At 34.4% G+C, this 12,354-nt stretch overlaps 1 protein-coding gene and 2 pseudogenes across 1 annotated transcript; all 3 read right to left on the reverse strand.

The window, feature by feature from the left end:
• Positions 1-321: 321 nt before the first annotated feature.
• On the reverse strand, positions 322-4,436 carry LOC130972977 (glucan endo-1,3-beta-D-glucosidase ARB_01444-like; annotated as a pseudogene).
• Positions 4,437-5,617: 1,181 nt separating this feature from the next.
• On the reverse strand, positions 5,618-7,695 carry LOC130976657 (glucan endo-1,3-beta-D-glucosidase 1-like). Its single transcript, XM_057901571.1, has one exon. It carries the CDS (start codon positions 7,668-7,670, stop codon positions 5,646-5,648), a length of 2,025 nt encoding a protein of 674 aa, XP_057757554.1. The 5' UTR covers positions 7,671-7,695; the 3' UTR covers positions 5,618-5,645.
• Positions 7,696-9,855: 2,160 nt separating this feature from the next.
• LOC130975884 (glucan endo-1,3-beta-D-glucosidase ARB_01444-like) lies at positions 9,856-12,133 on the reverse strand (annotated as a pseudogene).
• Positions 12,134-12,354: the final 221 nt, after the last annotated feature.

The raw sequence follows: 12,354 nt of genomic DNA on the forward strand, positions 1-12,354 counted from the left end.
GATCTATTTGTGTTCTTACCTATATTTTGGGGTGAGGTTGTTTCCGAGAAGAATCCAACGGTTAACGGGCCCTGTATTTCGATAGAGGTCATTCTCGGTCAAATTCTTTTTAATTTGGAAGGAATCAAGAAATCTGTTGGAATGAACAATCATACTGATGTCGAGTCAAGAAGCAACTCAAGAAATTAATTACTACTGCCTGGAATGTACTCTTAGCGTACTCTTGATCTATATATTAGTAAGAACCTTGTAATCACAGATGAGAAATATGAATAATAAAAATAATATTTTTTTAAATAATTTTTCGTTTCTTCCTAAACTTTTTGTACCATGGTAACATTTTTTTTTAGAAAAGTATTATTTTTATTCATATTTCTCATCTGTGATTACAAGGTTCTTACCAATATATAAATCAAGAGTATGCCAAGAATACACTCGTTATGAAATAATATCCTAATAAATTACATTGATTTTTTTCTAATCCTCTTTGATATTTTTCTGATTTTGTTTTCTAATTATGATATTCTAATACCTTCAACACCATCTCTATCCAAAGCAGGCATAGTCCATTTCACAACCACCTACACAAAACTCTTATTAGAAAATAAGAATTCGGAAACAGGTACCAATGGCAAAAGCTGAATCCCAAGCCTAAACTCTTTTCCACACACGAGGAGCAAACCATAATCCACGGTCTCTCTTATTAGACCATAGAACCCCAATTAACTTGTTCTCTTTTACAAAGTGTTCTTCATACATATTACTATCTCCTCCTCCATTCACATGCCACCACATTTTAGCTGTATGAATTTCTAATGCTGCAAGAGTTGATCCTAATGAAACAAGTTCTGTATCATTATATGCCAAGCCCAACAACTTCTTCAGAGTTAGGATCACATCAATAAAGCCAACTTCTTCAGCCATTAGAGCCAACCTTGCTGCTCTTGCAATGACTCTCCATGGCCTCTTTGTGCAGCCACCATAACAGATTGCTCAATGAGTTCCCTTCATCATAAAAAATTGTCAACTCCCTAATCTTCTTCAATGCACCTTCATTATCATAAATTCCTTCCATTGCATAAACCAACCACTTCAATTTTTCTAAAACACCATCCCTATTCAAACAAGGCATCGTCCACTCCACAACCTCCTTCACAAAACCAACGTTGGAAAACAAGAACTCAGTAATAGGCAACAATGGAAGAACATGAAAGGCAAGTGTATTCCATTTAACTCTACTTTCCCTGTTGTTAGAATATAGAACCTCCATTAACCTATTCTCCTTTGTAAACTCCTCAAACTTTTCATCATCCCTCTTTAAATGGCCCCACATTTGAGCAGCATGAATTTCCAATGCTGCAAGAGTTGAACCAATAGCAACAAGATTTGCATCATTATATGCCAAACCCAAGAACGCTGCTGAATAATATGCATTCACAGCTTCACTACTAATCAATTGAAATCTTCCAACATCACTATCCTCTAGCCCTGAATCCCAAGAGTGCAACATGAACAGATCAAAACACCTTAAACGTGTATACTTAGATTTTGAATCTTTTCCTCCCAAGTTCATGAAATCTTCCATGAGTGAATATGCTTCTGACCTATACTTCTTACCCCAATTCGGATCAATCTTTGCAAGAACTGCAATTCCATACACAAAGTTACCTAGTTGAGCATGATGAAGGTTGTAAACTCCAAACCCACATTCTACTCCCGAACTATCAGCACCACTTTTAGTAATAAGCCCTCCCCATTGCTTTTCATACAAAAATCCATTCCCTCTAAAAGTGCCATCTAACCATGGCTGAATGGTTTCTTTCAAGAATTTCTTAACAAGTGAAATCAAGTCAAGAAAACCAACTTCCTCAGCTATCATTGCAAACCTTGCTGCCCTTGCAATCGACTTACCATAACAGGCAGATGAAGTATTAGCTATTTTTGAAGAACAAAGAGCACCAACATCTCTACAAAGAGCTTGTTTGATTTCATGATAGGAGTCTTAATTGATACCTCTAGTAGAGTGCCAAGTTACAGGAACATGTTCTGCTTCCAACATCCATGAATCGCCAACAACACCAACAAGGTCACCATCAATGCTTCTATACTTAAAATGTTTAAAAAGTCACATTACCCTCATCTTTAGACAAAAGTTGAAGATGGAGAGGATGAGCTAACATCAACAAATTACCAAGCCCATTCTTCTGCCATTTGTATTCAACACAATATGGCTTAGTGAACAAAGCATCTCCAGAAAGAGGGTAGCAAGAGCTGTACCTGTCAAGAACAGCTTCGTTTTCTGAGCTTGAATCTGGCATAACTGCAATCCGAACCATCACAGGAGCCTCATCAGAAGAAATGTTGGAGAAAGTGAGTTTCATGTCAAAGCTGAAACTAAATATGGTTGGTGAAGAAGTATAGATAAGCCATTTCTGACCATTGTCTAGGTGAAGAGTATATTTATTTGGTGAAGCATTTGAAGAAAGAGAGATTTTATGGATGGAGGTTATGGAAAGAGATTCATGTTGTGACAGAGAAATGGTAACATAAGGGCTTCCCCTAACAAGGAAGAAAGTGAGATTGGAAGAAGGAAACTCGAGTGACACTGAGATCACTGAAGGAAGATATAACATGGCGGGATTGAGAACCTTTTGAGGTAGAGATAGTGAGATCAGGAGTGAAGACTTGGTGCATGGAATGAGAGGAGACAGATAGAGAAGGGTAACAGATAGAAACAGAGGAATCAGAGGGTTTGATGAGGTAAGGATGAATGTACTCTTGTTTGTTGCCATCGTTGAGGACGAAGTTCTGGAAGAATGAGGTTGTTGGCAAAGGAGAAGAGAGAAGGTTTTCAGAGAAGAACTTTGAAGGGTCAGGGGGCACTTTGGAGTTTGTGAGTGGGAAGAGAAAAGGTTGTTCATCGTCTAACTGTCTTGTGTTTGCCATTATCTGCATCTGCATGCATGCACTGTTGAGTGGTGTTGATGTGAAGTGAGTTTATATATATAATGAGAGAATGTGTAGTTAAGATTTAAGATCACTCTTTGCCTCTTCCTCTTCTTGACTTCTTCAACACAGAAAAGATAACTTAAACCCATTTTAATTTAATCACTATAATTATTCTTAAGAGAGCCTGTTGCATTTTCTATGTACTAGTAGATTAGTAGTAGCCTATTACAATGACAATTATTCAAGTACATCATACTTTTTTGGTGACATCTAGAAAATTGTGTTTTTTGGAAGGATAAATACTAAATACGAAAGGTATCCCACTCACATACATAGTCAAACTATGTAAAAAATTGAGTTAAATCTGAAAGTAGTCTCTGAATTTGCACTCAAGTTTTAAAATAATTCTTAAAGTAATAATTACTCAAATTCGTCCTTAAAATTGTTCTCCGAGACTCATAGTAGTCCCTAAAGTAATTTCCGTTCATCCTTACTATTAAAGAAGACTAAACGACGCCATTTTATATTTATTAAAAAAAAAACACGCTCTTGACCTCTTCCCTCCTCCAACCCTTTCCCAGTTCCCTTCTCTTTCCTTTTCACGCTCCTTTTTCCCTTCTCTAGTTCCCCTTTCCCTTTTCTTTCTCCAACCTATATCCAGTCCCCTTTTCCTTTTCTTTCTTCCTTATGGCAATCATAAAAGCTCGTTGAAAACTGATTGATTAGTAGTCTTCACCATCCCTTTATTTTGACTTTAAGAAAGCTTACTATGAATGATTTCAGGAAAAAAACTGCTGCAGCAACCCAAGAAACTGGAAAAAATGCACAGCCCATAACATGCAATGTAATCCATACACTTTCTTCTTAGTCTATTCGCAGGATTTATGCAGTAAATGAGCAGGAAGAATTGGTTGGAGTCATCACTTTGAAAAGATTTATTTAAAGAAAAAACATTAATAATAATAATAATTCGACGACATAATCCAAAATCCATCTAATACCTTCTAATTCTTCTGATCCTGCATATTAATGGCATCATCACAATCTCAATTTTGAGACTCTATTTAGTGATTTGTCGATTGAGGTTTTTTTAAACCATTGGATCCAGTATCGATCTTCGTGACGACGATGAACTCAACAGCGTCACAAGATCACTGGAGGAGTTACTTCAAGAAGGCGAATTCTGACATATATATTCAGCATCATTGACAACGCCATCATGGTGGCCGCTTCCGATTGCCCCAAGAAATTCAAGCTTCGCCATGACGCCATTGCCGAGCTCCTCTTCTCCTGCAAGCTCGCGCGGTGCCTTGGATATGACCGAGTTGAGCTCGCCGTCGATGGAGGCAATGGCAAAGATGATTGTGGTGGTGGTGGTGGCGGCCGCCGTAAGAGCGGTGAGTTCGAAGTTGAGACGGGTGGGAGTAAAGAGAGCAAAGTCAATAGCAACAGAGATGATAGGGGAGAGGGGAGAGGTCAAGAGCGTGTTTTTCTTTTTTTTTTAATAAATACAAAACGACGTCGTTTCGGTCTTTTTTAATGGTAAGGATGAACGGAAATTACTTTAGGGATTACTATGAGTTTCGGAGGATAATTTTGAGGATGAATCTGAGTAATTATTAACTTCAAAGATTACTTTAAGACTCGAGTGCAAGTTCAGGGACTACTTTGATATTTAACTCGTAAAAAAATTAGTAAAAAAGAAAGTCTAGGGGCTAGCAACTTTGATGTTTTCTGGCCAGCACTTAACCATAAAAAAAATGAATGATCTCTCACTATTGGATGTAATCTCACACCATTAAAAATACTATTAATGACCAATTAATGGTTATAAAACACAAAATTTATTGGCCCTTAGCACTCTTCATATTAAAATACTTGGAGAATAATAATGAGTAATGTTATGTGGATTTTAACTACCCAAAAAAAAATTTGTTACGTGGATTTTATTATCTTTTATAAATAAAATATAGTTTAAGAATAATGCTATATGTACACTTAACTTAGTTATCAAAATCAGTCACCAGTATAAACTATATATTGGAATACAAATACACATTAAAAATAAATTAAATTACACAATATTTATATACAAATATATTAGTAGCTAATTTTAACAACTGATTTTCATATACATATAACATTTTTAATAGTTTTATCATCAAACAAGTGAAACAACGTCTGTGTATGCTAGGTATATATTTGCTATATATGTGAGTATTGGCGAATATAAAATTGTCTTTTCCTGAGAAGATTATATTTTGAAATTTATTAAAAAATTAATATATTTATTTAATTTATTATCTATTAATTATTAATTATTATTTTTATATAAAAATAAATTTATTTGAATAGTTATTTTTTAAAAATGAATTTAATTTTATTATATTAATAATATAAAATATTTTACACAATTAATTAATCCCATCTATTTTTTTAAATTATCATTCATGTTATTAATATAAAAAACAGTTATTTTTATTAATTCAAAACTACTTAATTGGATACTACATGATTCAATTCTTCTTTAATTAGAAAAAAGGCTGCAAACTTTAACATCATTTTTGTTCCACTATGTAACAATGTCAGTCCTCATAAAGAACAATACATTCAACATTCAACATTCTCAATCACAATAACCTAACCTTAAAAAATTAGTGCAGCCCATCTCATCAACAAAAAAGAAAACAAACATTTTATCCAATGCAACATTGTTTCTCATGACAGGATCCCATTTTTCTATAATTATGTCTACTGTGAATCCACCACAAGAGATTGCTCAATGTGTTGCCAGCATCAAAACGCTTTAAGCTTCTAATCTTCTCCAATGCAACATGATTGTTATAAATTCCTTCAAGTGCATACACAAACCCCATCCATCCGTCTCCTACGCTATATAGAGATGGTGACCACTTCACAAGCTCCTTAACAAAATCAACATTGGAGAATAAGAACTCAGTAATAGGCAATAAGGGTAAAACATGAAACCCAATCTTACACTCCCTCTCACTTTGATAATCGCGCATTACATCTAGTCTATGGTTAGCAGAAAGATAACCAACTAACTTATTTTGTTGTGCAAAATCATCTTCATACAGGTTATCACCATCTTTCACATGCCACCACATCTTAGCAGCATGAATCTCCAATGATGCAAGAGTTGATCCAATGGAAGCAAGATGCAGGTCACCATAAGCTAGGCCCATCAATGCAGCAGAATAGTAAATATTTACAGCTTCACTGTTGCTGTCTTGTTGCCATCCACTTTCCAAATAACAAAGATGTACATATAAAGTCCAAGAGTGCAATTTGTACAGATCGAAACACCTAAGACGTGTATATTTCGAGTTTGATCCTCTTGCCAAGTTCATAAAATTTGCCATAAGTGAGTAGGCTTTAGGCTTATATTTCATTCCCCAAGCTGGATCAATCTTTGCAAGCACTGCAATTCCATAAAGGAAGTACCCAGCACTGTATGCTTCAACACTAATCCTTCCCCATTTTGCATCATATAGAAATCCATTGCCATCAAAAGTCCCATCCAACCATGGCTGAATGGTTTCATGCAAGAACTTCTTCACGGATGGGACCACTTCAAGAAAACCAATCTCCTCCGCTATCAAAGCCAACCTTGCTGCCCTTGCAATAAATTTCCCATAATAGTAAGCTGAAGTTGTTGTTATCTCAGAAGAACAAAGACCAGCTACATCTTTGGAAAGAGCTGATTTGATTTCATCAAAAGATTCTTCTTTGACACCTCTAGTAGAATACCAAGTCACAGGAACATGATCTGCTTTCAGCAACCATGAATCTCCGACAATACCAACAAGGTCCCCATCAATGCTCCTATACCTAAAATTTTCTAGAATAGTAACATTTCCCTCATCCTTGGATAAAAGTTGAAGATGAAGAGGGTGTGCTAACATTAACAAATCACCATTATCAAACCCTCTCTTTTCCCACTTATATTTGACACAATATGGCTTAGTAAACAAAGCATCACCAGATACAGGATAACAAGTGCTGTACCTGTCAAGAACATCCTCAAGTTCTGAACTTGAATTTGGCAGCAATGCTATCCTCACTACCAGAGAAACCCCATGATCATGAGAAGTATATTTCTTTGAGAAAGAGATCATAGTCTCATAGCTGTTACCGACCTTGATTGGTAAAGAAGCATACAAAAGCCATGCTTGGCCATTGTCAAGCTTGAGGGCATACTTGGTGAGTGAAGAATTTGAACTAAAGAAAGAGAATTTGTGAACAGTGGTTATTGAAAATAATGGTGTTTGATCAGAGACAGAGAAAGTAACATAAGGGCATCCCCTAACAAGGAAGAAAGTAAGATCAGAAGAAGGAATATCCAAAGTGACACTAAGATCACTGAAGGAAGATATGACATGATGATGAGAATGAGAACCTTGTTGAGTTTGTTGAGTTGAGGAAGAGATAGTGAGATCAGCTTTGAATACCTGGTATATGGAACCAGAATGAACACGACGAGATGGATAGCAGAGAGAAACAGAGGAAGCTGATGATTTGATGAGGTAAGGGTGAATGTACACTGAGTTGTGGCCATCTGCTTCAACAAAGTTCTGGAAGAAAGAATGTGTGGGTAAAGGCGATGAAAGAAGGTCTGAAGAGAAGAATTTGGGAGGTTCACCTTGATAATCCATTGATGGGAACAGAAAAGGTTCATCTTTTTCTCCTGTGAGAGCCATTTTGATAGGAAGAACTTGTTAACTTGAGTGAGAGATTGAGAGTTTTAGATGCCAATGTTTTTTCTAATTATTTACTAAGGATTACCATGTTCATAACACCCGTGGAAGAAAAAGAAAATAATCTTAAAATCTATTTTGTGGTTAAAATCTATTTCAATAATAATATATAGATCATATTTAAATAATTGTGTATATTAGCAAAAATCACTTTTTTTTTTTTAAGGTAGAAGGCGCTATGCGTATTTATATCATGACTAATATTTACTATCAATTTTTTGACCAATAGACATCTGATTTAAATTGAAAAGTCTTTTACAACTCTTTGCACATTATAAAATTCTTCTTCAAGAATCAAGCACATACGTTTGTGTGTAGAGATAAAGGATTAAAATTCTTGTGTTTTATTCTCATCTATTTTTTTCTTTACTTTTTCTATACATATATATAGTATGAGATTTGTTACTGATTTTAAATTTGAATTTCAATTCAAATTTAAATTATATCTTAATATTTTAAACTTGAATCTATCAAATTTATGAATCATATCATAACTCATTTTGAAACAGAATCCGTTAAGATCTCATCCAAATTTATAATTTAAATTTAGAAATAGAATAATTAAATATTCTTAAATCTCATTTAATATTCTCAATTATCATACTATTATTATATTCTTGGTGTTAGTAAAAATATAATAATATTCCATTTGAATTAATATAATTATTTATTTGATCAAATCAAAATAATAATTAAATAATTTTATAATAAAGATTAAAACACTCGTTAGTGTGTGACCCCATAGGTTTAATATTAAGCGAGTAGTGAATTAGTAATACTAAATTTACTAATCATGGTTGAAGCAACACTCCTCAACGACTCCATAGTATGAAATAATATATTTTTAGTAAGAACCTTAGAAGAACAAAGTATAATTTCTTCCATCTTTCCACCTCTTGATTAACCCTTATAGTATGGTTTAATTGTTAAACTCTAACTTGTTACGATTATTATAATGAACTGTGAATGACCTAAAAACCTCATTTATTTATTCATTCAATTCCCTTGGCCAAGATTTTATTCATCTCAGTCATTATAATCATAAAACTCAAACTCTTTACCAAGAGTTGACGGATTCTTTATTAATTTTACAAGTATTTAAATTATACCCAATATTCATTCAACTAGCACCTTTGGGTATTAGGTGTCGAGAATTAAAGTATAATAAATATATTGTTAATTACTATGACAGTTGCAGATTAAAAAAAAAACTATATTACTATATTAATCTTAAGAATATTCTATTGACAAATATACAATAATTATAACTATTAAGAATTTTTAAAGTGAGTCAGTTCAATGGTCATATATATATATTCTATTGACAAATATACAATAATTATAACTATTAAGAATTTTTAAAATGAGTCAGTTCAATGGTCATATATATATCAGCATGATAAATCACTATCGTAGTTGCATATCCATATTTTTTTATTAGAGAAAACTATGCCGATGCCTCTTTAGAGAAGACAAGGGATAATTTTAGTTACATGTTGGCTTTTAGACCGTGTTATAAGCTTTGGCTTTTGAAGATACAATCAAACCATATGATGGATCAAAAGACTTGATTGCTATATATTATAGGTGAGGGATACATGTGGAAGCATTTTGGATTTGCATTGACATGTGTTTTGTCTTTTCTATTCTATGGTTCATTATAGCTACTTTGCGTAAAAAAAAAAAATTCTACTGCTATACTAGCTAGAGCACTTAGCTCAAAAATTAGAACATGATTTTCAATTTATTGTTCAAAATCCTGGTTCTCCCTATAAGAGGCTCAACTATCCTTGTTCTCTTTACTCTTATTTTGCCAAGTGATTGGAAAAGGTTTATGCATTTTGTCTATCTTCCTAGTTATCCACTTTTTATAACATTCATATTTGCTATAATATTGTTATTTCCAATATTTTCTTAATTAGATTGAAACTTGTGTTAGCAATTATCAACAAATATATCTCTGAAATTTCAGTTCAAAATTTCAAAAAAAAAACCATCCTCTTTTGAAAATGATCAATATTTCTGATATCCTTTTTTGTAATTTCCTTTACAAATCTTTGCTGATTTATTTTCACAAGAGTAAAAATAGAAGCCTTATTTTTTTTCACATTGAGTAATGGAAAAGAGGTTACAATATACAAAACTTAATATATAGTATCATCACTTTATGATAAGATTGAAACCATGATGAATAGTTGACAATAAGGCAGTAATGACCGAATGAGTTGCCATCATAATCAAAATTACTTACTACTACCTCTGCTATGAATCCACCAAAGCAAATTACTAGATGAGTTCCCATTATCAAAATCCTTCAATCTTCTAATCTTCTCCAAAGCACTTTCATTATCATAAACTCCTTCCAATGCATACACAAATCCCTTCCACCCTTCTCCAACACCATCTCTATCCAAAGCAGGCATAGTCCATTCTACAACCTCCTTCACAAAACTCTTATAAGAAAATAGGAATTCTGAAACAGGTACCAATGGCATAAGCTGAATCCCAAGCCTACACTCTTTGCACACAGGAGGTGCAAACCATAATCGACTTTCTCTCTTATTAGACCATAGAATCCCAATTAACTTATTCTCTTTTACAAAATCTTTTTCATACATATTACTATCTCCTTCTCCATTCACATGCCACCACATTTTAGCTGCATGAATTTCCAATGCTGCAAGAGTTGATCCTAATATAACAAGTTCTATATCATTATATGCCAAACCCAACAATGCTGCTGAATAGTATGCATTTACAGCTTCACTTGAGCTCCCTTGATTCCTTCCGTCCGGAAATTCGGCTAGTCCTCCGGCCCAAGAATGCAATTTGTAAAGATCAAAACACCTTAAACGTGTGTAATGATAATGATTCAAAGTTGAATGATAACGTTCAGCTTCTCCTCCTCCTAAGTTCATGAAATCTGACATAATTGAATAGGCTTGAGGCTTGTACTTCTTACCCCATTTTGGATCAATCTTTGCTAGCACTGCAATTCCATAGAGAAAGTATCCCAAATGATAATGGTGATTATTGTAAACTCCAAAGCCAAATTCAGCACCTGGATCAGTCGAACCTTGTTTGGTAACAATTCCGCCCCATTTCTCATCATATAGAAATCCGTTGCCATTGAAATTTCCATTTAGCCATGGATCAATGGTTTCACTCAAGAACTTTTTAACCTCAGCAACCACACCAAGAAAACCAACCTCTTCTCCTATCAAAGCCAACCTTGCTGCCCTTGCTATCAATTTCCCGTAAAAGTAAGTTGAAGTAGTTGTTATTGCAGAAGAATCTAGATCCGCAACATCTTTAGAAAGTGCTGATTTAATTTCATCATAGGATTCTTCTTTCACTCCTCTGTTGGAATGCCAATTCACAGGAACAGGATCAGTTTCCAATAACCATGAATCTCCAACAACACCAACAAGGTCCCCATCAATGCTTCTATACTTAAAATGTTCAAGAACATTCACATTACCCTCATCTTTAGACAGAAGTTGAAGATGGAGAGGGTGAGCTAGCATCAACAAATTGCCAAAACCTTTTTTCTGCCATTTGTATTCAACACAATATGGCTTATTGAACAAAGCATCCCCAGAGAGAGGGTAGCAAGAGCTGTACTTGTCAAGAACAACCTCGGTTTTTGAACTTGAATCTGGCATAACTGCTATCCGAAGCATCACAGGAGCCCCATCAGAGGAATTGTTGGAGAAAGTGAGCTTCAAGTCATGGCTGAAACTAAATTTGATCAGTGAAGAAGTATAGATAAGCCAATTCTGACCATTGCCAAGTTTAAGAGAATACTTGTTGGGTGAACCATTTGAAGAAAACGAAGAGAAACTGTGTATGGATGTTATAGAAAGAGATTCATTTTGAGACAAAGAAACAGTAACATAAGGGCTTCCCCTGACAAGGAAGAAAGTGAGATTGGAAGAGGGGAAATCAAGAGTGACACTGAGATCACTGAAGGAAGATATTACATGGCGGGATTGAGAACCCTTTGAGGAAGAGATAGTGAGATCAGGTGTGAATACTTGGTGCATGGAATGAGAGGAGACAGAGAGAGAAGGGTAGCAGATAGAAAGAGAGGAATCAGAGGGTTTGATGAGGTAAGGGTGAATGTACTCTTTATTGTTACCATCGTTGAGGACGAAGTTCTGGAAGAATGAATTTGTAGGCAAAGCAGAAGAGAAAAGGTTTTTAGAGAAGAACTTTGAAGGGTCAGGGAGCACTTTCGAGTTTGTAAGTGGGAAGAGAAAAGGTTGTTCATCATCATCTAAGTGTGTTGTGTTCGCCATTATCTGCATCTGCATGCATGAAGTGATTTTGAGGAGTGTTGATGTGAAGTGATTTTATATATACAATGAGAGAATGTGAGATACTTAAGACTTAAGATCACTCTTTGCCTCTTCCTCTTCTTCAGCACAGAAAAGATAACTTAAACCCATTTTAATTTAATGACTACAATTATTCTTAGGTGAGCCTGTTGGATTTTCTATGTAATAGTAGTAGCCTATTACAGTAATTATTACATCTAGAAAATTGTGTTTTCTGAAAGGGTAAATACGAAAGGAATCCACTCACATACATAGTCAAACTATGAAAAAATATAGAAAGAATAATA

Source organism: Arachis stenosperma, chromosome 4 (genome assembly GCF_014773155.1).
Source record: "Arachis stenosperma cultivar V10309 chromosome 4, arast.V10309.gnm1.PFL2, whole genome shotgun sequence".
In the NCBI taxonomy this organism is placed as follows: domain Eukaryota; kingdom Viridiplantae; phylum Streptophyta; class Magnoliopsida; order Fabales; family Fabaceae; genus Arachis; species Arachis stenosperma.